Consider the following 27,832-nt stretch of genomic DNA (forward strand, 5'->3'; position numbering starts at 1 on the left):
CTCAAATGAAATTATTAAAAAGAACATTAATAATAGTGGGACACCCATCTCACAATTAAATTCACACACCCACTAAATAATGAGATAAGGTTTATGAAAGCACCCACTTCCACCATCACCCATCCATCTTTCCAAAATCCCACCCGCAAAACCTTGAGAACCTTCTGAAGGCGATCCGGTAACAATGGTGGCAATCAGTCGATTACACACACGTTTTTGACAATGATAATGAGTGAAAGTTTTTTCGATAATTACAATTTCTTGAGACGAGAGAAGTACAATAATGTAAGTTTAAAGGAAATTCGTTGACTTGTAAGGATAAGTTTCTTGAAAAATACGGCAAAAATGATGAGAAATATTCGTATTTTTTTCGATAATGAACTCTCGAACACATAACCAAATTTTGGGAACACAAGCCCAGACATTGGTTATTTGTTCCGAAACACATGTTCGAACATGGAAATTTGATACACTTTGAAAGATTAAAATTGTTTACATTTGGAGGAGTTTTCATTTTATCAAGTTTGAGAACACAGGTCTGAACATTGGTTATTTGTTTTGGGACACAGACTCAAACATAGCTTATTTGTTCGGGAATACGGATCCGAACATTCTCAGTGAAAAAGAGAGGAGAGAGACTTCGTGAGATTGGGGAGGAGCGAGATTGAGACTAAGCAAAATACGAATTTGCTCCCTTCAAACTATACATACACATAGATATATATTAATATGTGTTGTTTTTAGGGTTTTGGATTGATCAAATAAATTGATTGAAGGAAGATATACGCACCTAATGCGAAGAAAAAAATAAAATCACAAAAAACATATTCCTTACACTGATCGATTCACTTTAGAAATATTTTTCTTCCACCGTCATGAGAGACAGAATGGGTTTTGGGGAGTTTTTTTTTTTTTTTTGTTAAGAGTTTGAGTGTTTGGGTTCAGTTTTTTGAAAATTGTGTTTTTGTTTTTCGTGTTTTTTTGTTTTTGTTTTTAATGAATATTTTTTAAATTTTAAGAATTTTTTTTTACTTTTTTAAATACACCTTATTTATATGTATCTAAATAGTAAAATATTTTTAGCGACATATAAAAAATGTCACAAAAAAATTATTTTTAACAATAATTTTATTAAGACTTATTTTCAATAGAATTTGATGAGAATTAAATCCAATTATTAGGATCTATTAACAATTTATTCCTTTTTTTTTCACCCCACCGATGATCAAATCCTAGATCCATACCTATTAGCAACAACATCATTTGTTGTCCTATGATTGTATACCAGTTCAATAATAGGGTACTAAAGAGAAATGATAGAGAGCTCTAAATATAGAGTTCTAATTTGAGCTCTAATGATGTGTCAAAGCAAAAAAAAAACAAAAAAAAAAACAAAATAAGGCACAAACGTCACATCAGGGTGGAACCCACCTTCCCATTAGAGCTATTAGAGCTCCTATATTAGAGCTCTAAAGCATTTTTGGGTACTAAAATGTTTATATTATTCAAGAAACAAGGGACGTGATGGATAAATTCAAAATTCTATTAGATAAATAAACCGCCACGTAATATGCCGGACCGTGTGATAATTTACTCTTTTGATTTTTGCATCATTTTAGTTTTGAACTTTTTTACAGTCATATATTACAGTTTTATAAAACAGAAAAATGGGTGATGGATAGATATTATAAGGGTTGTTTGGGATGATCTAAATAAGTGTATTTTTTGTCTTTTTATAAAAAAATGTGCAAAAAAATAAAAAAGTGATGTGATAAAAAAAATAAAAAAAATAAAAAGATAAATTATCTAGAGAATGTCAAACCAGCCATAAATCTGACATGCTCCACCCTTTTTGGTGTGGACTTATACCAATATGGTTTGTTCAACGGTGTGGTTGTTGTGCAATCGTGTGAAGTCCCATGTTTTTCACGTAGTTAAGGATTTCACTTGGTTATGTAAGTGGATTAAAGTCAGAACTAGTATTATTTATTTATTTTGAGTCATTAGTTTCCCTAATTATAAAGTGGATGGGATTTTTATACTCTTCATTTCATTTTAAAAAGTTACAGCATGTTATTAAAATTGAAAATTAACTGTCTATAATTATTATGTTGTTAGAAATTTTACAACTTTAATTTTTTTTTATAATATTAATGTGCATAATTATTGATCATGAAATGAAGAAACACCAAGGTACAACTGGATGAATCCAAAAAAAAAAAAAAGAAATACTAAGAAGCAGGTCGAAATTTCCAAATTGACCGAGTATGTGGATGCCAAGTGGGATTTTGACAAGAGGGGGTCTACTTGAAAGATTTTGACCCAAAAAAAAAATTTGTTACTTTAATGCAATTTTCAGAAATTCATTAAATTTTTAGGTAAGCCATTTTTTCCATTTAAGAAATATTTTATTTTTGGACTAGTGAAGATGAAAAGATATAAAGAAGGTCAAATTGGCAAAAGTTCAACATTTTATCCAGTTACATGAAAGATTAGCTTGTTTGAACAAACTCTTTCTTTAGTCCAGGATGTGATAACTATGTGTTCCTTTTATTCCGTGGGAATATTGGATCTCTACAAAAGTTAGGGTTAAATACCTAAATGATTCTCAAAATATGCATTGTGTATCATTTTGATTTATGATATTTTGAATGTGTCGATTTATTTTCTAACTAATTAATTTTTCCTTTAAATAGTCTCTACCTCTCTTTGCATCTATAATTGATTATGGAAGTAAGGGTATTTTCGTCAAACTTCTATGACACTTAATAATTTGGGGTTTTTTTGGCAAGTGACTTTTTTGCTTTTTTTTTTGTTTTTATGTTTTTTTGGGCTAAAATTCACAAAAAACAAAATAGGTTAAAGTAGTCAATAAGATAAAATGTCACATCAAATCCATAATCATTTTACTTTTTCTCTCACAAACATCACATCTAATTAAAAAAAAACCAACCATTTTTTCAAACACAAAAATTTTAACCTATTAAAATAATAAAAAATTAAAATAACCTACTAAAATAATCAGCTCCCCAAACGCGGCCTAAATTGAGTCATTGGAACATTGGAGATGAATGAAGCAAATAACATACTTTGATGATTATTGTTTTCTCATTTTGTTGATGTGTAAATGTGGTTTGACAAAATTGACCTTACTTTCATTATCAATTGTAGATGAAAATATAGGAGGATACGATTTAGAGAGAAAATTAATAGTTAGAGGGACCAAATTGACAAATTTAAAATATTGAGAAGTAAAATGACATAAGACATATATTTTGAGACTATTTGTATATTTAATCCTAAAAGTTATGGGCATGGATAGTAAAATTTCAATTGGATTGTTTTAGAGTGCTGTTATTAGCACTTACCTTTCTTCTTTGAACCCCCCATCTTTTATATTTTTTTAAATTCCAATTTTATCCTAACATGAAGTTACATTTTTACCCTTATCCCTAATATTCTAACCCTAACTTTCCAAACCCTAACCCTAACCCTATTTTTCCAAATGTACTGTTGACATCAGACCCTGCTTACAATGCCTCCATGAACTCTTTCGTCTCCGACCTCGGGATTGTCATCAAATTATTCACCAAGTCTAATAACAAATCAACCAAATTTCATGAGAAACAAAATTCAAAGTCAATACAAGACAAATATGAAATTGATTTGATTAATAAGAACCTGCTTTAGTCATTTCGATACTGCTATCGATGATGGAGAGGATTTTATTAACCTTGTTAGGGACAATCTTGATGAAGAGCTCGGGTGCAAAATCAAGCTTGCTTTTGTCGATCAAGCTCTCAAATTGAATCTGAGGTATGGAAATACTCTTGGATCTTGAAGGACGTTCCTGATACTCTGATTGCCACCTGAAAAGAGATTAACACTCCGGTCGGGGGTGCCGGAATTAGCACTCCGACGGAAAAGTCTGTATATGTCTCACGTTTGCTTATGTCTCAAGTTTCTTGAGGTTATCTTTTACATACCTTTCTTTGGCTGATGTTCCTCTATTTATATCCACTTTTGGGCCTCAGGGTCAGGCCCACTTTTAATCCATCGTGTGATTGTTCACTCAACTCCTCGCTCAATTGGTTCTATGGTCGATTAGAATGCTCGGCTTCTGGATGGTACAAGACGAGGCCGAATATAATATATATCTTGATTTTCCAAATGTGTACTCGGCCTCTTTGCATCCCCTAATATTCGGCTCCCACAATTACTGCCAAACACCCCACTAACAACAGTTAGTTGCTGTGTTTGGTTTCGAACTTGAAAAGTCAAAACAGAAATTCGGCGGTTAACCTCATTCCAATGCGAGTGTCAAAACGCACACGCTTTTCGGTCATCATTACAATTTCCCGTCCCTTCGTACGCTTCCTTCATTTATTGTGATTTAAAACTTTGTTGTCCGTTCGAATGCATGTTTTTTGAATACTCAAAGCTCCTAGTCTGCCTTTCGATATACCTCCTCTATTTCACGACCTCTGCAACCTTCTTCCGTTTCTCATTGTCTCCTCTACTTCTTGTAAGTTCTCTTCTCTTTCATTTCGAATACCATTTCCTTGTTTGTTTTTAGTTTAGCGTACTCCTTAGACTGGCTAGGATAGCAAAACATTTGAAAGACTTCCTTTCTGCGGGTCAAATTTTTGGTTTTCGACGGCATTTTTCCATCCCTGACGATGTCCCTCTGTCACTCGTGACAAACACCACCCTTGATATGGAGAGGACTCATGAAAGTACAATCATCTTTCCTCTCATTTCAATTGCTAAGGGCGGAGTTCGTTTCCCCCTTCACCCATTTCTTAGGGTCGTTCTTCGTCATTGGGGTCTAATCCCTTCTCAACCTAATGTAAATTTTTTCCAAATCATAATGGGGATTATAGAGTTAAACCGACGCCTTAGGATCAATCTTGGCATACCTGCTATTCGACATTGTTATGCCTTGGCCAAATCTTCTGGCCAGCAGGGCGCTATTTTCTCAGGACCAAGGACACCGACCATCACTTGGTGACTATGCCTGCCAGTTCTAGCAAGCGAGTTGATGATGTCATGGTCATTGTCTGAGGTAACTGGGAATTCGGCGAAGGCGAAGATCGTCTAGATCCTGTACCTAGATGGAGAGGTGAACCAGGTGGCCGTATAACTCCTTACATTTATCTACTTTATAGTTACTCGGCTTTTTTTCTATGTACTTATCGTTTTGTTTGTGCAGGCAACGATTTGAAGAAAGTTATGGTTTCGGCCGATGACGTTGTGCTTGTGGAAATCAAAACCGCACTCTAGTTATTTGGCCATTCAAACCTCCAGAAGCAAGGGAGGGCAGCCCATATACTTCTGAGGTACGAGCCGACTTATACAACATTTTCGGTCGCGGACAGCATTCCGATTCCATGGGGCGAATAGCAGCTCACGACCCTTATCTTCCCCCGTTTCAAAAGCCTTAGGCAGATTGGTTTGGAAGCTTCTGATTCGGAGCAGGCTGAAAAACCAGTAGCCGTAGAAGTCGCCGAGCAACCGAGTCAGTCCGCTTTGGAAGCCGAAGAAGTTGACGAGGCTCTAAACTTGGTGTTTGAAGAAGCCGGCCTTAACCCATCCAACCATCTATCCACTTTAGGTCGAGGGAACGTCTCTTTTGAAGACATTTTTACTGATTTAGGAGATCTCCCTAGCTCGTATCCTGAGAACATGGTGAGGGAATCGCTTACGCAGCTGGCAAGGAGGAAGAACACCGAATGGATGGCCGCCCGGAGGAGGGTCGAGACCATCCGTTCTAAACCTGCTGTCGCGGCTGAGTCTTCTCCGCCTGTTATTGTAGAAGAAACGGCTCAAATTGAGACGGCCGAGACGGAGCAAATAGTCAAACGGTTGAGTCAGGAGACCGATCAAAGGGGGAAGAAACGTCTCGCCAAGAATGAAGTCCGCAAAACCCTACCGACAAACGGCCGCTCATTGAGGAATCAGACTCGGTTGTGCCATTTGTTGTTCAACCAAGGATAAAAAACGTGTCGATTTCCTTTGATGCGTCGGCTCTGAAAGATCAGGCCGTGGCATTGAGCATGACTTCCTCAATTTCCCTACTGCTTGACAGGGCAACTTTTCGGGCAGACCCAGGTTTGCTGGCAATAGCATTAGCCGCTTAGTCGGCCATATTGGTACATGACTTGATCCTTATCTGCTGCTTTCTGCCTATATTTTTTTATTCTAATTCTTTGTTTTGCCGATAGCGGGAAGGATAACCGAGATAGGCTGCCGTCAACACGATGCTATTGAACAGATTGGCCTTCTGAAAGTAGAAATTGAAAGTGAGAAGAGCAAGGCTGCCGAGGCCTCTCAAAGGGCCGAGTATGAGGTAGCGAAAGCGGCCGAGGAAAGTGCAAGGGCCAATGCCGAGTCAGCAAAGGCAAAAAGTTCCGACCAGCTCAGGATGGCCACCAAAGAGAGGGCAAACGCGAGCGAAGACGTGCTCAAGTTAGCCTAGGAGGTGATTGCCAAATTGGAAGCCGATTTGGAAGAGTTGAAGAAAGCGAAGGAAGTAGCCGACTCCGAGATTTCCAAAGAGTTCCAAGCTGGGAAGGATGCCGCCTTGGGCAACTACGCAGAATAAATGCCCAAGTTCAAGAATCAGGGCTTCAAACATGACTGGCTCAAAGCCCTCACTGCCGCTAATGTGACATTGGTCCAGCCGATTCGATACGAGCAGGTGGACGTTGAGCCGCTCGAGTCTGACCCTAAAGATTGATTAGGGTGATAACTTGATTTTTGTTAAGAATCTTCCGTGTATAATTTTTGTAGATTTTTGTTTATTTACTTCGGTTGGAAGTTAAATGTAAAGTAAGTTTTATGTGTAAAATGACTACATCTGTACTCAATTTATTAATGAAAATTTCCTTTGTTTTTCTGTTTGTTACATGTGTAATCACAGAATGGGATTGTTGAAACAATTTAATAAGATAAATCGGCGGGCAAATAACTGCGTGGTTTTACAAGTAAGCCAAATTAGTTAATTAAAGGACTGAGGTGGCAGGCAAATAACTGCGTGGTTTTACAAGTAGGCCAAATTAATTAATTAAAGTACTGAGGTTAGGCCGAATAGATCACTCAATCTGCCTTTGCCTTAGCAGATTAGTGAACGTGGCCGCTGAATATCGGTAGTTCATGAATTGGCTGGGGCAGTCTATCGTTTCGGCACAAATTACAAATTATTAATACTAGGCCGAATCGATCAACCAATCTGCCCTTGCCCCAGCGAATAGTGAACGTGGCCGCTGAATATCGATAGTTCATGAATTGGTTGGGGCAGACTATCGTTTCGGCACAAATTACAAATTACTAATACTAGGCCGAATAGATCAATCAATCTGCCCTTTGCCCAGCGGATTAGTGAACGTGGCTACTGAATATCTGTAGTTCATGAATTGGCTGGGGCAGACTATCGTTTCAGCACAAATTACAAATTACTAATACTGGGCCAAATAAATCAATTAATCTGCCCTTGCCCTTGCCCTATCAGATTAGTGAAGTGGTCGCCGAATATCGGTAGTTTATGGTGTAGAACTTTGAAGAGATCGCTTTGGGAGCAGTGCACTCGCGAGTAATAAAAGGTGTGGTTGCTTCGTGTGCGTAGATTCCATTAGTGTGTCCAAACTCAACTCAACCCAATGCGTCGAACGAGGTTGGAAAAGTGTGAATATCTAGTAGACTATTCTTCAACAGTAGAGGGGAGGGTAGGACACTGGCTGAGCTGGACTCAGTGATGAATCAAGGTGGCGAACCTTTACGAATGGGAAGTAGGATGTCTCGGGAGCGCGAGAGGTGCCACTCTCCACGTCGTTGCAGCAGGTCATCTAAAAAGGAGAAGTAGCAGCGGGGGAACTTCCCTCATTCTCAAAGTGAGGCCAGTGGGCCACCGCGTCCATCGAGTTTTTCAGTCTTTATCGGGAATAGACCGATGACGGAGGCAGATTCGATCATTCGAGATCCATACGTAGCAGTTGAATTTGCATGATAGATTTTTCTGCCAGAAGTCCAGCAGTCGATAATCGGTCGACCTGATTTCAAAGTGTTTCGGAAGGGAGTTCATGGAGTAGTGAAAGGGCTATACACCGCCTATGAAATCGGCATGTGCCTACGTGCCGCACGGCGAGAGATAGAGCAGAAAAATGAACGCATTCGAAACTTGGAAGCTTGCGCAGAGAAAGCTGAATGTGAATTAAGAAGAGTCAAAACTGTCGAGACATCGTCGACAGGCCAAGCTAACCCGATTGTGGAGGAAAGGGTGACCCAACAGCTTATAAGTCATGCGATTGCCGATCGAGAAATGTCAAGCATGTTTGCGATAGAGGCTGCAAAGACTAGGGCCTATGAACAAGGCTTCTATGAGGGCCAAAAAATTGGGATACAAAAGACTAAGGAAAAACTTGTCGAGGAGGTCTGTCGATGCAAGAATCGTAGATTTAAGCACGGGTGGATCAAGGCTCTCCAGGCCACGGAGGCTTTCCGTGCAACAGGCGTTGATTCGGCGTCGCCATTATATCAGCGTCACAATTTTCCCTTCGCAACTTTCGAAGTAGAGAAAAGTGACAACGAAGGTGGTACCGAATAAAATTGAACACATTGTACCTCTTTAACGCAAATTGGATGCGGATTATGTATTCACGATCAATTTAATGAAACATATTATTTGAAATGTTTGCAAGTTATTTCAGACAATGTTTACAAATTAAGCTATGATCATCTACCATTGTATGTCAATTGCGTTGGCGCTTATCAATCACAATGCTCATGAAATGAGCTTCGAATTCGGATACTCGTTCGTGCCAACCGTGATTTCCATGAAAGGCGCTCCGAATTCGGAGGCTTATTTGGCCCAACCGTGCTTTCCACGAAGGGCGTTCCAAATTCGGAGGCTTATTCGGCCCAACCTTGTCTTCCACGAAGGGCGCTCCGAATTCAAAGGCTTATTCGGCCCAATCGTGATTTCTACGAAGGGCACTCCAAATTCGGAGGCTTTGTGTCTTACCCAATCGTGTTTTCCAAGAAGGGCGCTCCGAATTCGGAGTCTTATTCGGCCCAACCGTGATTTCCACGAAGGGGGCTCCGAATTCGGAGGCTTTTTGCTTTAGCCAATCGTGATTTCCACGAAGGGCGCTCCGAACTCGGAGGCTTTGTGTCTTAGCCAATCGTGTTTTTCACTAAGGGCGCTCCAAATTCGGAGGCTTATTTCGCCTGTAGACGTCCCCGAACGCCCCGGAAGGGAAATCTCGTTCTGTTCATTGGGGTCACTACAGTTCAGGACTCTAAAATTGTCATGGTTCTAAATCTGAACCAAAGAGTCCAAATCCAGCAAATCGTTTTGAGAAAACAGATTTTGAAAGAAGTGCCATGTACTGCTTTGCCAGATACAGAGTAGCCACCTAAATATTTTATTTTGGGGAAATTTAGGTAACCCTGACTCGTTTGCCTAAGGCCACGTGTCCGTCATCACCAAAGTTGCCTCGGCTCGGGAACTTGGGTACGATTGGGGAAGGTCACTTCGTGAGCACCCCCGCTCGCCCGATCAAAGATCAGCCTTTACTAACCACGATATCTATTTTTGAAAACATGATGTGTTCTTATTCCGGTTATTAGCCTAGATTTACTATGTGATGCGCACAGCATACAAGTATAGACTGGATCGCCTGAATTGGAACAAAACGTTTCATGTTTGTTTATTTGAAAATGGTTTGATGGTGCTACTCGCAAGTAGGCTAAGACATGGATTTGCCACCCTCGGGTGGGCTTAGAAAAATATGATTTTGCTACTATCTAGTGGGCTTAAAACACACATTTGATGAATTATTTCAATCCAAATAACCCGACCTTCACCCACAGGCATTCAGGCAGATATATCACATAAGCAATTAGCCTCATGGTAAGCATGCTATCATGGCAGTCACTCACACGCATGCAAGGATGCTAAAGCATAAAACTTACCGAGTACTCCAAGCCAAAACAGAAGCTAATTAGAAATCCATGCATGATCCTAATTATACAGAAATGCCTAATGTAACACATGCAAAAGTGCAACTATAGCAGGCTCGGCTATTCTAGACATGGCATATGAAATGCTACAGCTAACATGTATTCAACTTGGAATTGAAAATACAATGCAGTTAGTATGATGCGCCGAGCCCGGTGCATGCAAGACAGATGAATGAATGCAAACATGCTATCATACTGTATGCTAATTGAAACATGCCCTAATCTAACCATTATAAGCGGGTAAATAAATGGGAGAAAGACGTGGGGTTGGAAGACATACATCACACACACGCACACTTATTATAGTTGTGCCCTCGCGCAGAGGGTCTGAATAAAATACAGTCCCAAATAATTACAGTCCAAATATGTACAAAACCCTAATTAATTAACAAATTAAATTAGGAAAGCAATAAATTGGCATGCAAGCCAGGGACTGCCTCAAATCTGCTCCGGATGATGAATGATGCATGCTCGGGTTGCCTTGTGCAGAGAATCCCTCGCGATGCCCCGGTTTGCCTCTATTTGCAATTATTCTTGGAATGCGTGCCAAACTCCGGAAGGCTGCCGATTTCTAATTTGCTGCAACAGAGAGCAACAAAGGGGCATGGCAAAGTATTTTCACATATGTATGCATGACTATTCTTCGGGGAGTGTAGTCCTCGATCCTCGTGCCACCAATCACGTACATTGATGCATGATGGCCGAGGAGTCGAATTGCACGACTCAATATGAAATGAATGCACATATAAACACAACAAGACCTAAACTCCATCATGGATAATCCGGAGTGTCGGTGACAAGGAATTGAGACACGTTCCGTCACTCGGAGTGCGAAACGTTCCTCGTTTCCCGTGTTCGGGCTAACTCCTATCCCAAATACAATGCGATATGCATGACATGCATGAATGCAACTAATATACAACCTAGCATGCACGATGCTATGAAATGGCATACACGATGCACGAGGTAACATGGCATACACAATGCGCTAACATAAAACCTAGCATACGCAATGCTATGAAATGAAATGGCATACACAATGCACAATGAGCTTACACCAACATGAGTGGACCTCAGCCACACTCACATCAGTAGCCATGAGATGAAAATGAGACACTCGAAATGCGTGCACACATGCACGCAAACCGAGGACCAAGCCTAAGGCACAAATGCCACTCTAACAAGACATGGTAAGGCACGAAATATGGCATACAAACATGCAAGTTTCAGCACTGAAATGTGATGCAAAATGATCCCGAAACATGGAAACATGGCACCCGATGCATGGAATGGCCCCGAAACACAAAACTAGGCATACGCATTGGCCTATAGCTATACAAAGCATGCATTATTTGATCATGAAGCATGAAGACAGATGAAATACAGTCCCAAAACATGCATATTTCCAGTTTATAACAAGTCCCAAAAATGAATGAAAATAGGGCTAATCTATCATGTAAAAGTGGCCCTAAAATAGAGATTTAAAAACAAAGGGATAGAAGATGACCCCGAATGGCAAATAACCCTTCAACAAAGTTGAAGAGGAGCTCAAAATAGGGCACTTTACAGTTTACATCAAGCCACTAAAATAATCAAAAATAAGGCCAAACTATCATGCAAGAAAAGGCCTAAAAGAGGGGTAAAGAGACAAGTGGCATCTTATGTTCTCAAAAAGAGGAGAGCCCTTCAACAATGTTGAAGAGGGGCTCAAAAAAAGAATTTTCACAGTTTATGGAAAGGTCCAAAACAACTCACAAATAGGCCTAAAATACTATGCAAAAATTGGCCTAAAAGAGAGATAAAGAAGCAAGTGATAGCAGGAGGCCTCAAACAGAGGAGATCCCTTTAACAATGTTGAATAGGGGATCAAAAAAAGTTATTTTACAGTTTATGGAAAAGTCCAAAACAACTCACAAATAGGCCTAAAATACTATGCAAAAATAGGGCCTAAAAGAGAGTTAAAGAGGCAAGTGACAGCTGCTGTTCTCAAACAGAGAAAGACCCTTAATCAAACATGAAAAGGGACTCAAAATATGACTATTTACAGTTTGGGTCGGAGCCCAAAAATTCAAGAAAGTACGGCTTAGATACAAAGCAAGAAAAGACTAGAAAAGGAAAGAAAATGACTCACCCTTGTAGAACCAAACTTCAGCAGCTTTTGGACCAAGGAAAGGTGTTTCTAAACTCTGAAAAATAGCCTCAAGTTGCTGGAAGTGGAGTGTGGGTTGATAGGCTATGAGTTGGTGTAGAAATGGTGTAGGAGCAAGGGTATTTTGAGGCTTGGAGTAGAGAGAGAGGGAGGCTTCAATGCAAGAGCTCCAATGGATTTTTCTAACCCTTAAAAATGCAGCTGAGGGGCTGGTTATATAGGCAAAGGAATGGAGAAAAAAGGGGGGAAAACAAATTCAAATTTCCCCCCAAAAGGGCACCCCCCCGGATACAGGGTCTGGGGGAAAACAAAATACACAGCTGGAAGGAGCCAGGTGAGAGGATTCTGGCCGACTAGGTTCAAAAGGGCCAGGGAGCCAGCCGGCCACCTCCCCTGGTCAGCCGACTAGGGGTCAAAAGGGTCAATCACAATTACTGGTCGGCCTACCCAGAAAGGTGGCCTCCCATGTGTGCACAACACAACTATGTGGTTAAAACCCAGAAAAAGTAAACCAGGAGGGAGAAAAGACCATTTTTTAGAGGGGGTCAAAAGGGTCAGAAACAATTATTGGTCGGCCACCAACTATTGGTGGCCTCCCAGGTGTGTACAACACAAATATGGGGTTTAGGGTTCAAGAAAGTGGCCCTGGGGTGGTCAACATTGGCTTTTAAGTGAGGAAAACAGGCGTCGGAGGGCGATGAAGGAATAAAGCTGGCTTTTCGGAACAATTGCTGGCCTCCCACCCTTCTACAAGCTTCCTAACAATGAAAATAAGGTCTCCACCAAAAATGAACCAAAACAGATGCAAAACGGAGGTTCGGGGGACCGAAACGCGCGGCCCAGGGCCCCGAAAATGGGCTGTTAAGCACCGGAGGTGGCGTTCGACTGCGAAGTTGGTCTCTCGGGCCACAGTGTTCCTCAAAAGGGAGGAAATAAGATGTATGCCAAAAACTGGAGCAAACGGAGGTGGTTAAGCGGTCCCGAACAGAGGCGCACGGCCGTCGGCTCCGAAAAACCGAAAAATCGAAAACCGGGCTCCAAACGGGAAAAATGGCCTACGACCACAAAACGTAGCCTACGGCCACTGAGAGATGATCTACAAGACCTCTCCCTCCCTTTGGGAAGAGAAAACAGAGAAAACGGAGCCTGGTTCGCAAACCGAGGCAAGGCACAAAAGAGTCCGGAAGTCCGGAGGCAAGGCTCGCAGCCGGGACTCTGAAACTTCTGAATGAGTACAGTATGCAATATCACCGAGCACTCAAATGGTGACGTCTGAGTCTTAAGGTCGGTCAAAAATGGGGTGTCTACACCGCCCAACTGTGATTTCCACGAAAGGCGCTCTGAATTCGGAGGATTATTCGGCCCAACCGTGTCTTCCACGAAGGGCGTCCAAATTCGGAGGCTCGATGTCTTGGCCAATCGTGTTTTCCATTAAGGGCGCTTTAAATTCGAAGGCTTATTCAGCCCAACCGTGATTTCCATGAAGGGCGCTCCGAATTCGGAGGCTTTTTGCCTTGGCCAATCGTGAATTCAGAGGCTTATTCGGCCCAACCGTGTCTTCCACGAAGGGCGCTACAAATTCGGAGGCTTATTCGGCCCAACTGTGATTTCCACGAAGGGCGCTCCTAATTCGGAGGCTTTTTGCCTTGCCCAATCGTGATTTCCATGAAGGGCGCTCCGAATTCGAAGGCTTATTCAGCCCAACCGTGTTTTCCATGAAGGGCGCTCCGAATTCGGAGGCTTAGTGTCTTGGCCAATCGTGTCTTCCACGAAGGGCGCTCTGAATTCGAAGACTTTGTGTTGGCCAATCGTGATTTCTACGAAGGGCACTCCAAATTCGGAGGCTTTTTCACACAACCAAAACTCACTGGACAACAGGACATTATATTAGAGAAAAGAAAGATATACGCTGTGTAAAAACAAAACAAGCTATCGTGCCGTACAAGTTAATGATAAAATTTGCGCAAGTGTGTGGAATTCCACGGGCGCGACAAGCTTTTTCCATCCATGTCTTTGAGTCGATATGCCCCTGTCCCTACGATTGAATCAATCTGATAGGGGCCGTCCCAGTTAGGACCCAATTTTCCGTTAGCCGGATTTCTAGCAACGAGGAGCACTTTCTTGAGGACCAATTCTCTTGATATAACGGCGTAGCTGAACACATTAATTATACGACTTAGCGAGCTGTTGTTGGTACCGTGCCATGGATGCAAAGGCACGGTCTCAGCGTTCTTCAATCAGAGTCAAGTCCAAGGCCAACATCATGTCATTTCGGCCCATATCGAAAACTTTTGATTTAAAGGTTGGGAGGCCGATCTCCAGGGGGATGATTGCCTAGGTTCTGAAGCACAGAGCAAATGGCGTTTCTCTAGTGGACTGTCTCGGAGTAGTGCGATGAGCCCACAACACACTGGGCAACTCTGCGACCTATTTGCTTTTAGCTTTCTCCAGCCTTTCTCTTGATGCCGTCCAAGATAACCTTGTTGGTGGCCTTCACTTGACCATTGCTCTGGGGGTAAACCGGCGAGGAAAAGTAGGGCCGGATACCATAGGTGTCGCACAATTCTCGATACACGCCACAATCAAATTGGGTACCGTTGTCAGAAACAAGTGCTCGTGGTGTGCCGAATCTTGTTATGATGTTTTTCCATACAAAACGTTTGATGTCGGAATCTCGAATGTGTGTTAGTGCATCTGCTTCGACCCATTTTGTGAAATAATCTATCGCAACAATTAGGAATCGCCTGTTGCCCGGGGCTCATGGTAACGGTCCAACGATATCAAGGCCCTATTGAGCAAATGGCCAAGGGCTAGTGATAGAATTTAACTCCTCGGTTGGCAGGTGAGTTAAGTGGGAAAACTTCTAGCATTGACCACATTTCTTGGCATAACACTGGGTGTCGGTTCGCATGGTCGGCCAATAGTACCCCTGCGACACGGCGCCGTGAGCCAGAGAACGTCTGCCTGAATGGGCTCTACAATTGCCTTCATGTATTTCGGATAAAAGTTCCTTGCCTTTATCCGGGTGAACACACTCTAAGTACGGCCCGAAGAGAGATTTTTTTGTAGAGCTTCCCCTGCGGATCCAAATAGTATCGGAGGGCTTTGTTTCGGAGTTTATGTGCTTTTTTCTTATCCATCGAGAGCTATTCTGAAGATAGGAATGCGGCGATAGGGTCCATCCAACTCGGACCGGGTTCGATAACATTGACTTGAACTGGTTCTAAAAAGGCAATGTTCGGCTCGGGGACAAACCCTACTTCAATTGTCCGCTTAATTTCTGAGTTGATAGCAGAGGCTAAGTAAGCCAGGGCATCTGCATGCGTGTTCTGATCTCGGGTTATTTGATTCAGTTCGTAGTGATCAAATTTCACGAGCAAAGAATTAGCCGTTTTCATATAGGCTACCATGCGGTCATTTTTTGTAACGCTCTCAAAATAACAACATTAAACTCATCAATAGAGACATGCATTGATATATAAAAGTTCCACATTCTTCCATTTATCAAAGTTTCATTACAAAAAGTATTACATGTTAACGACAAAAGCAAATGCCCTAAAGGCTTACAACTTTCCAAGTTAACACTTGGTTACAACAAAAGAGTACTAACTCATTTACACATTAAGCCCTTGGCTTGAATTTACATGTAATACATCAAAAATAAAACGACAAGCGTGTGTCCGCCTCTAGCCTCCCAAGCTATGTCCTTGGAGGCGGCATGCTACCTGTACCTGAAAATGATATTCCCATATAGGGTGAGCCACAGCCCAGTAGAAATACACTAAACCAAATATGAACAATGACTAAAAGATTAGCAGTTGATAGATGGCCAACACTGATACTTTCTCTTATCACACTTTACAGTTTCATGACATGTAAGTCCATGTTACAATTCATTTTCTAGTTCCTTTCAATTCTCATTTTATAACCATGGCTCAGAACCTGGCCAAACAACTCATATGAGACAATAACTCATATCAAGCACTTCCCCATTTCATAATAGATAAGCATACTAGTTATATCACAAACCAACAGATAAGCATACAAGCTATATCATCAATTCCACAGATATGCATATGAGCACTATCACACTTCCAATGGCAAGCATATGAGCTCTGTCAATACATCACTAGATAAGCATATGAGCTCTATCTACGGAGTCCATCCCCTATCTCCTCCCAACAACATCCGGTTTAGAGGTCTATCCCCTATCTTCCCCTAAACCGTGGAGTACATCCCCTATCTTCTCCAACACAACACAATGCATATAAACAACAATTATACACATCATCACACAATACATAAATTTAATGTATTCTTTCAATTGTCAATCTCAATGACACATTCTAGTGATTAGTTTCAGTTTGCCTAATCATCATGCATTGTCTACAACAATCACGACTATCCTCCACCGATAGCCCAAAGCAGTTATTTCTATACAGAAAATAAATGCAACAATGGATATATAATCAACATTCCAACTAGGTGAGCGATAAATAATCCAACTACACCCTTTAATCCCTTCCCTTTCCAATTTCCATATTCTCAATTCAATTCCTCATTTCCAACAATTAATTATACAAATTAATCAATCAATGTAATTAGGGCATTTTTCATAATTAACATTACAACCCTTAGGTTCCATTTTCATTAATGTTTTAACATTAATTTCACTTTTTCCATGCCAAACATGTATCTAGGCTTTATTTAGCTAAAACCCCAACCTTTGTAAATTTACACAAAAGCCCCAAACTTTCACCAAATTACCAAACCAACCCCAACATCTCAAAATACTAAAATTTAAAGACAAAGCTCATAGAAAGGAGTAGGATATCCCTACCTCAAAGTTTGAGCTCCAATGGAGATGAAGACCAAAACCAAAATGCTTCAAATTCTGAAATTTTCAAATTAAAGTGTAGCCCTCGACGATCAACACAACTTTCGTAAAGACCAAAGGTGAGCAAACAACTCCTACTAGATCAAATCTAAGAGAGAAGGGCCGGTTTTAGAGTGAGAAGCTCTGAAAATGGCTTTTTGGAAAAGTAAGAGAGAGAAAAGATCTTGAAAAAGTGATCCAAAAGTCGGATCTCGGATTTATATAAAAGTCTCCCCGCTCGAGCGTCCAAACCCCCGCTCGAGCGTCACTCACAGACTCCCGCTCGAGCGGCCAATCCCCCGTTCGAGCGCCGGATGCACACTCTCAGCACTTTTGCAGACAGGTCTCCCGCTCGAGCGTCCAATTCCTCGCTCGAGCGGCACTCACTCAATCCCGCTCAAGCGTCCAATCCCATACTCGAGCGTCCAACACTGCACAGGAAATACTGGATGGGTGGACTTCCCGCTCGAGCGCCAAAACCCCCGCTCGAGCGGATAGGTCAAAATCTGGGCAACTAGTTTTGGTTTCTAAACTCAACCAACCTGTAACAAACCTGCCCAACACATCCTATAACCCAAATACAAAGTAAGAAAGGATGTACACCAGGTAATAATCAACTACTATCATCCACGGACACATGTCCGGATCACTGTACAACAAGGGTAAACCCGGGATCGTTATATTTTTGGCTGTATATTCCCCTTTCAACTGGTTGATTATTAGCTTTGAGTCACAGAAAACAAGCAGATGCCGCGCACTGAAGTGAAGTGCATTTCGCAAGCCGGTTAACAGTGCTTCATATTCGGCCCCATTGTTTGATGCGTCGAATCCCAATTTGACGGCCTGTTCGATTATTGTCCTTTCAGGGGTCATGATTACTACGCCAGCCTCACTACCACACTGGTTGGATGACCCATCGCAATACATCTGCCAAACGTCGCCAACATACATTCTCTAGTCGAGCTTAGTTTGCACTTGATCGAACTTAAAGTCGGCCAGGGATCCTGTGAACTCGGCAACAAAGTCGGCGAGCACTTGCGCTTTGATAGAAGTTCTGGGTAAAAACTGGATATCATACTGGCTGAGTTTAAGAGCCCATTTCGAGACGCGCCCAGACGCCTCCGCGCTGCGGAGCGCTGACCGAAGGGGATATTCCGTTGGCACCCCAATGGTATGTCCCTGAAAGTAGTGCATCAGTTTTCTTGTAGCCATGATGAGAGCAAGGATAAGCTTTTCTAGTGGAAGGTAACGTGTCTCGGCGTCGGCCATAGCTTTGTTCACATAGTAAACTGGTCGCTGCTTCCCTAGTTCTTCCTTTAACAATACGGCGCTAACCGCCTAGTAGGATACTGCCAGATACAAAATGAGTGGATTGCCGGCTGCAGGTGTTGCCAAGAGTGGAACTGATCGGAGGTAAGATTTCAGGCCGTCCAAGGCGGCCTAGCACTCGGGAGTGCAACCAAATGCTCTACCTTACCAAAGTGTGTAGAAGAATTGTCAGCAGCGATCTGTGGAACGGTTAATAAATCTGTTAAGTGCGGCGGCTATCCCCATTAGCTTCTGAACCTCTTTGACTGACGGAGGGGATCCAAGCTCTAGAATTGCCGTGATCTGCCTTGGATTGGCTTCGATTTCGCAGTGGTTAACGATGTAGCCAAGGAATTTACCGGAGCCGATGCCGAATGCACACTTAGAAGCGTTCAATTTCATTTTGTACTTTCGAAGAATGCTGAATGTCTCTGACAAATCGGCTAGATGGGAATGCTTTTCCTTGGATTTGACCACTATATCATCAATGTATACTTCCATGGTACGGCTGAGCTATTCCTTGAACATGGAAGTCATTAGTCTTTGATAAGTTGCCCCCGCATTCTTCAGCCCAAAAGGCTTGACCTTGTAGCAATAGGTCCCTCTTGGGGTGAGGAATGCGGTTTTTTCTTGATCTTACGGATGCATGGCAATTTAATGATAGCCTTTGTAGGCATCCAAGAAGCTCATGCGTTGATGATGTACAGTTACATCTACGAGTTGGTCTATTCTGGGCAGGGGAAAACAGTCTTTGGGACAATCTTTGTTCAAGTCCGTAAAATCTACACAGATGCGCCAAGAGCCATTCTTCTTCTTCTTCTTTACAACCACAGTATTGGACAACCATGCAGGATAAGTTACTTCGCGAACTGCCCTGGTGTCAAGTAACCTATCCACCTCTTCAACAACGACTGAAGTATGCTCCGCGGTAGACCGCTGGCTTCTTTGAGCAATTGGCTTACATTTCGGATCAACGTTCAAGCGGTGTTGGGCCACTGATGGATCTACTCCTGGCATCTTATATGGGGACCATGAAAACACATCAATATTGCCAAGTAAGAAGGCTACCAATTCCTGTCTTTTCACGTTATCCAAGGAAGCGCCGATCATGAAGAACTTGTCAGGATTTCCATCAATTTTGACCCGATGCAGGGCTTCGGTTGCTTTTTCACTTGGGATCCTCCAAATGTCTTCGGGACTCTCCCTATCCGGCACCTCAATTGAATGCACTTCCAGTTCCCTCGATCTCTTTGTAGTTAGAAGATAGCATGCATGCGCCGACTTCTGAGAGCCGCGAATTTGTTCAATACTGTATTCAGTCAGAAAACGGAGCAGTTGGTGGTAGGCGCTTGGCACGGCTTGCATCGTATGTAACTAAGTTCTGCCCATGATCAGATTATATGGTGAAGGGAGCTTAATAACCAGAAACTCTACGTCTACTGATCTGGTTCCGGCCCGTACAGGTAGTGTGATCTTGCCCAAAAAGTACTCCGGGTTAGCATTGAAGCTGAATAATAGATAATTAGCCGGAGATAGGTCCGAATCGGTAAAACCAAGTTTGACAAAAGGTTTGTAGTACATTATCTTCGAAGTGCTGCCCTGGTCAATGAGGACACGCTCGATGGTGACTCTGTTTACACGTAGCTCGATGACGAGGAAATCAGTGTGGGGGTGGGTCACTCCAACTAAATCACTGTCATCGAAACTAATCCTTCCAGTGTCAAGTGGCCGTTTCGCTGGCGTCATTGAGCCATGTGTGCTAGACGGCAACTGGATTGTGTGCACCTCAAGTGGTGCCAGCAAGCTGTATATCATATGGATTACACTAAGAGGGGGTGACATCGGCCATAGAGCTACTGTATTTGTTGAAGTGTTCTTTCGGACGTATTGCATAAGACGGCCGTCTTGCACCAATTCTTCCAGGTGATCTCTTAAAGAAAAACAACTATCGGTGTCGTGACTATGGTCTTTATGATACTCACATCGTTTATCTTGTCTTCTCGCATCGGGAGGTCCCGTCATCTTGGGCGGCCACTTGAAGAATGAAAGGTGTTGTATTTTTGACAGAATCTTATTGATTGGCTCTGTCAGCTCTGTGTATTCTTTGCCCGGACGCCTTATGCGCCTGTTATCCACTTGGTATTGTTCATTAGCTCGTTATGAACATTAGTCGGTTGATCGGAACGAATCATGCCTTTTGTCTCGTTTGGGTTGATTCCCTCGTTCGAGGCTTCTTGGAGGCACGGAGCTAATTGGCTGAACAACTCTCGACGTGGCCGTCTCAGCAGCTTTACGTCCAGCTTTGACTCGAAGGGCATCATCTTCCACTTTCCAGTATTCTTCAACCTTCTTCATTAATGCCTAGACGGTTTTGGGGGGACGCTTGGTCAATGAATTGCGGAGGGGGTTGTCGGGATGCAATCCCATCTTAAAGGCAGTGATGGCCATGGAATCATTGCAAGCATCATCAATCAGAATAAAGCATTCCCAGTAGCGGGTTGAGTATTTACGAAGAGTTTCTTCCGGTTTAATTTGCATGGCCCAGAGTGAGTTGACTTGCTTCGGCTGGACCTCATTGGTGATGGATCTTGCCTTGAATGACTTTTGGAGTTGGTAGAAGCTCTTAATTGATGTCGGCTCCAATTTATAGTATCACCTCACGGGCAGTGGTCTCAAACTGCTTGGAAATATGCGACACATGAGGGCTTCGTCATCAGCATGGAGCATCATCGCTTGCTTGTAATGACGAATGTGATCAGTGGGGTCTGATTTTCCATCGTAGAGGGTGAACGACAGTGCCTTGAACTTCTTGGGTAGCACAACCCTGGCAATTTGTCGCATGAATGAGTTGTGTTTACCTTCCTCATCCGAATCATCGCTTTTCCTTCGTCTATGCCGTACATACGGACTTCTCTCAGACGAGCTGGATACATCAACGCACCCTTTTTTTCTGGGCTCCGGGGATGGTGAGTCTGAATCACTATCACTATTACATTTCTGAAGTTGACGTCGGCGACTATCCTTCTTTCCCGAAAGTCGACCCCGGTCTTGGCATGCGGCTTGTTGGGATTTCGCCACCTCCAAGTCCAAATCCTGGCATAGGCGCTCATTCTCAGCCAACACGTTCTCCAGCCGCTGTTTACTTTGCTTTGCCTGATCCATAATTTTTTGCATTGTCTCATGCATCGAAGTTGAGGGTGATGTCTGAGCTACTGAGTCAAAGTTCAAGGCACGTCGCGCGGTGATATTCTCCGGTCCCAGCATGTTTATTAGTGTGAGGTTGTCTCTTGGTGTAGTTTCATCATCGACTATCGGAGGATCTTCCGTTACACCCGCCATGGATGTATTTGAGTATTCCTACAGACGGCACCAATTGTGGTAATGTGGTTTGGAAATACTCTTGGATCCTGAAGGACGTTCCTGATCCTCTGATTGCCACCTGAAAAGAGATTAACACTCAATAAGGGGTGCCAGAATTAGTACTCCGACAGACAAGTCAGTATATGTTTCACATTTGCTTATGTCTCAAGATTCTTGGGGTTATCTCTCACATATCTTTCTTTGGCTGATGTTCCTCTATTTATATCCGATTTTGGGCCTCAGGGTCGGGCCCACTTTTAATCCACCGCATGATTGTTCACTCGGCTCATCGCTCAACTGGTTCTATGGCCGATTAGGATGCTTGGCTTTTGGATGGTACAAGACGGGGCCAAATATAATATATATCTTGATTTTCCAAATGTGTACTCGGCCTCTTTGCATCCCCTAATATTCGGCTCCCACAGAATCTTATTCAATGCCTGCAACAAACCCCATCAAAAAAGCAAAAACCTACATCACACATATATACATATATATATATATATATGTATATGTTTGTGTGTATAGATACATCAGAGGCATTGCTGATGAGTTCATGGGGGAAGATCTCTTTGTTGTTATAGAAACTGTTGATGATGAAACTGGGGAGTTGGTTGATTTCGGATTGAAAAGCGAAGGTCTAAAAAAAAGAAGAAGAAGATGAAGGGGGTTGCGGTGGTTGAAGGTTGTGGACGGGTGGTCTTTGGTGAGGGAGGTGTTGGGAGCTTGCCAGAGAGATGGGACTGCCGATGGTAGGAAAATTGCAGAAAGAAAAGTTGGGGGTCAAAAAGATAAGGGGTATAGTTGGTATTAAGGTGGGGGTTCAAAGAGAAAATTGAGAGGATTCATTTTGCTACGTGGGGGTTCAAAGAAATTGGAGGGAGGAGGCCAAAGTAAAAAGATAGGTGCTAATAGCAGTCTTCTTTTTTTATTTAAATAATATTTATTTTTTAGATTGATCATTCGTGTATCTATTTTTTTGTAACATAATGATTGAGATGCCCAAAAAGCACAACCCCCCACAACTCCGACTCACCTATGATTGATCTTAAAAAAAAAAAAAACTACAAACACATGATTAATCCACATCAATTTGAGAATTGTGAGCGTCTCCAAAAATGGGGTCTCACTTATTTTCCTTTTTATATATAAGATGAGTTCATTGCCTTTACTATTGAAGCATTTGCACTAGAATTTTTATTTTGTTGGACTTTAAGATAAGAAGGTACATTGTTGTGTCTTGCTGGACATTTAGGCACCCCCAAAAAATATACAACAATGCTAGAGGGCCACAATTTTTGTGGCCACAATGACTCAAAACTGTCAAAACGACGTCGTTTTGATAGTTTTGAGCCATTGTGGCCACAAAAATTGTGGCCCTCAAACATTTTCCAAAAATATATCTTATTCATGATTTATTATTGGACTTTTGGATAAGAGTTTTTTTTTTTTTTTTTGGTCTTAGATAAGTAAATTTTTTTAACACTTTCTATAACGCTGTCAAAGATCAAATACAGTAAAAATTTGGAACTTTGAAAAAATTGGCAGGCTATTATAGTTTCAAAAATAAAGATTATAGAATTAAACAATTCTAGGCAAAAAGGTTAACCCAAAGTTTTTACATAGTTTTCTTTTGCCTTCTAATTTCGCATTAGACTTTCGTAGGAAAGTGTTAAGTAATAACTTTTATTTTATTTTGATTAAAGGCATTGCAACTTCTCTATCCTTTATTTTCCTGTCACTACAACAAAAACATATTTTAGTGGCACTACATTAGTGGCATATTTTTAGAAAATGCCACAAAAAATGATATTTAGTGGCACGTTTTTGAAAAATGCCACAAAACGACAAACATAAAAGGCTCTAGTGACATTTCAATGAACAAGTGTCACAAAACTACAACAAAAACATACTTTAGTGGCACTACACTAGTGGCATATTTTTAGAAAATGCCGCAAAAATGATATTTAGTGGCACGTTTTTGAAAAATGTCACAAAACGACAAACATAAAAGGCTCTAGTGACATTTCGATAAACAAGTGTCACAACACTACAACAAAAATATATTTTAGTGACACCATACTAGTGGCATGTTCTTAAAAAATGTCACAAAAAGAATATTTGGTGGCATTTTTTAGAAAAATGTCATAGAGCCACAAACATACAAGGCTCTAGTGGCATTTCAATTATAAAAAAGTGTCACTTCAGTACAACAAAAATGTCACTACAAAAAAATTTTATGAATATTTGCAATGGCATTTTTTAAAAAATGTCAGGACACTAGGTAGGTGCAAATTACTTTTTATGACACTTAGGTGAAAAGTGTCATAAACAAATATTTTATAGCATTTTGAGAAATGCCACTAAGTTAAAAACTTTCCAAGCTTATAATGACATTTTTGAAAAACAAAAAATACCAATATATTTTCTAAATTTTTAAAATGCAGTATGATTAAAAATAAATGAATTAAACTCAATATACACTACAGGAAAAAGCATATTCGGCGACTAAATTTCCTGACCAAAAAAATTTGGTCACTGAAAGTATAGCTTTCAGCGACCAAAATAGCATTAGTTGCCAAAAGTAAAGCTTTTTGACGACTAAACAATTTTAGTAGCCAAAAGTCTACAATTGGCGACTAAAACTAAGTTTGGTCCCTGATTATATGGGTTTTAGTGACTAAAAAATTTTTAGTAGCCCAAAGTAAACCTTTTTGGTGACTAAAAAAGTTTAGTAGCTAAAAGTCTACAATTGGCGACTAAAAATAAGTTTGGTCGCTGATTATATGCGTTTTACCGACTAAAAAAATTTTAGTAGCCAAAAGTAAAGCTTTTTGGTGCCAAAAAAATTTTTAGTAGCCAAAAGTCTACAATTGGCGACTAAAAAATAAGTTTAGTCGCCAAAAGTGGTCATTTTTAGCGCAGGAGAACTAAAATCCTAAGGTGGGAATAAAATTTTTTGGTGACCAAAATTTTGGTAGCTGAAAGTGCATCTTCGACAACCAAGTCCGATTTTGGTTGACAAAAGTTAAGTTTTTTAGTAACTAAAAAATAATTAGTAGCCAAAAGTATAGAATTGGCGACTAAAAAATATTTTTAGTCGCCAAAAGTGGTCTTTTTTTATTTTGGTAGTAAATAGTTTATTTTACATAAATTATGTTCAATAAAATAATTATGTTTATACATATACTTTTATATTAATATAGATGTATGTACTATATAAATAATATATGTTGCATATATAATCATGTGGTGCTATAAAGGTGTAGTAGGAAGAGTGTGGTGTATAAAGTTTATGGTGCGGAAGGTTGGCGGTTCGAGTCTCCGCAAGAGCGGATCAAATTGTTCTACAATGAATTATCGTCATGAATGGCACTTGATAGCGTCATGAATAGTGCCTACCATGACATTAAAGTGCCACTGAAAGGTTTTAGTCTTGATAGTGTAATGACACTTACAAATGTCACTAACTCTTTTTTTAATGGCGCTTGATAGTGTCACAAATAATATCTACCATGACATTAAAATGTCATTGAAAGTTTTCAGCCATGATGGTGCAGTGGCACTTGCAAGTATCTACCATGACACTCGTATCTACCGTGGCACCGATAGAAATGACACTTGTTCAAAATGCCACAAGACCAAAAAATGTCATTAGAAGAATAATTTTGTGACACTTTCAAATGTCACTAAACTAAAAAAATGTTGTAGTGTGTACCTTCATGTTTCTCAATTCTCTATATTGCATGAACAAAAAAAAAAAATGGAAATTGGCTATATTTCATCTCTCATGCGAACCCTGCTTAGGGAGTGTGGATTTGTTCCCATAATATGAACAAAACATACTCTCTTACTGGTCAATTTTATACTTTTTTGTAACTTCATGAAAAAAAATAAAAATAAATGAGAAATATCCAATTTTTAGTATTTAGTCATTAGGGCCAAGTTTGGCATGTGCCTAAAAAGTCAAAAAATCAAAAATTCAAAAAGTTATCATTATTCACAAAAAGTCAAAAAGTACGGCTGCACAACTCCCAATCCTAATTTTTCCCTGCACACTAATTTATACAACTTTTTAATACACATTTTTTCATAAAAAGTAAAAAGTTAACCCAAACAATCATTTTTTTCCCTCAACTTTTTAGTCAAAAAAAGTTAAAAAGTACACTTATTTAGGACATCCCAAACAATCTTTTAGTAAAAAAATCACTAAAAAAATTCAAAAGCTAAAATACTACTAAAAAACGTAAAAAAACTAAAAAGTCATAAAAAATCAATTTTTTTTTCGCATTCTCTATATTTTTTTTTTGTACGTTTTTTCATAGAAAATTAAAGTAATTTTCAAGCACCTTAATCTTAGAAAAATTTACCCATAAATTCAATATAGGGAAATGTCGATCCATTTAGTCCTAAGAGTTTTCTTATGAACTAATTAGTCTTTTTTGTTTTAGAAAGTTATATTTATTCGATTTGGTGTCATTTGAGTTTAAGTGAATATCTTTTTATGATTTGTTTTTCCAATTGTCTTATTCGTTTTTGGAAAAAATACGTTAAAGAATTTTTTTAAAATGTTACATTGTTACATTTAAGAAAAGTATATCAAAGAGTTTTCTAATGTATTACATTTAGGTGTTACGTTTAGAAAAAGTATATTAAGGAGTTTTTGTGTTATATTAATTGGAGTGCTACGTTTGAAAAAAAGTACATTAAAAATTTTTTTGAAGTGTTATATTTAGTAATTTCAACATTATGAGAAAACTCACATTTATCCCTCAATGCATAACATACGTATGTTTATATTTGATCATTTATGTAATTCAAGCTAGAATGAAATCTTTAAATCTATAAAATTACTATTTTAAGATTTATTGGTATTTCACATATTTTAATTAAATAGCCACTACTAAAAAAAAAATCCTGAGTGAGGAGCACTTTCGGCTTGTCCTACTATATAATTTTTTAAACATTTTTTTAGGTATTTTCCTGATACTTGTAGGTTATAATGTGACATTGTCAGACAGATGAGACTGTACGTGTTTGACATATATTAAAAAAGTATATTTTTTTTATATACATATATTTATTGGGATACATTAATCAACATTTTCTCTCTACTTTTCTCAACACTCTATATAACACTAACACACCAAACAACACTTCTTCTCAATTTTCCTCAGTTTTCTATTTTATTATTGTTTTTTTTAAATATTCTTTTTGCAAAAAATATTTACAAAGAATATTTAAAAAAATAATGAAAAACAATAATAATGGATAAATTCTTATATTTAAAAAAAATTAAAAAGCAATGATAATGAAATTGTAAATATATAGAGCGTTGAAGGGTATTTTCATATAAAAAAATGTTTAAAAGTTTGGTTTAATTGACAGTGTAAAGAAGGGGTCAAAGTGAAACATGTCAATATTTAGGGGTCTATTTATATACTTTTATAGTACAGGAGGTCAAAGTGATACTTCTCAGTAGTTTAGGGGGTCTGTTTGTATGTTTTTATAGTTTAAGGAGTTAAAGTGATACTTCTTAATAATTTGGGGAGTCTCTGTCTGTGTAAATAACCCTAATATTTGCAAAGGAAAAAAATTCTTAAATACATGATAATGAACTTTCAATTTTGTATTGTGATGAATGTTAGAGATAAAATCCCATTTTGTCGCTAATTAGAGCATCCGCATCAGTCTCTCTACAATAACTTTGAAGCTATTGTACAGAGCATCAACATCAAATTTTTCCTCCATCAGGCTCAACAAATTTTTTTGTAAATTAACTTTTTGTTAAATTTGTTACAGTGTTCATTAGTTATATGATTTTTTATTATTTCTGGAGCAAAACTAGGCCAAAATCTTTAAACCAGTCGTCCACTCGGATGTCTCCCTGGATATCCCACCGGATGTCCTCCTGAATATTTCACCGGATGTCCTGTGAGTGCCTGGAGTCCGGATCCTCTCCAGCTAAAAGTCCCTCCTGTCCTCCGGTCAAGGGCCACGATTTGGCCACGTGGCCCTTTGAAGATCTACGGCTCAGATAAAAAAAAAAAAAAGAATTTTGTTTCTCTGAAATGGAAGAAGAACAGAGGATGCATTTTTTTTTCTTTTTTCCTGCGTTT

The 27,832-nt window shown here is 40.1% G+C and overlaps 1 protein-coding gene across 1 annotated transcript; it reads right to left on the reverse strand.

The window, feature by feature from the left end:
* Window positions 1-19,727: 19,727 nt before the first annotated feature.
* Window positions 19,728-20,375, reverse strand: LOC145820484 (uncharacterized). Its single transcript, XM_082916326.1, has one exon. It carries the CDS (start codon window positions 20,373-20,375, stop codon window positions 19,728-19,730), a length of 648 nt encoding a protein of 215 aa, XP_082772452.1.
* Window positions 20,376-27,832: the final 7,457 nt, after the last annotated feature.

The sequence above is a fragment of the Camellia sinensis genome, chromosome 1 (assembly GCF_055761805.1).
Source record: "Camellia sinensis isolate YWXY chromosome 1, ASM5576180v1, whole genome shotgun sequence".
In the NCBI taxonomy this organism is placed as follows: domain Eukaryota; kingdom Viridiplantae; phylum Streptophyta; class Magnoliopsida; order Ericales; family Theaceae; genus Camellia; species Camellia sinensis.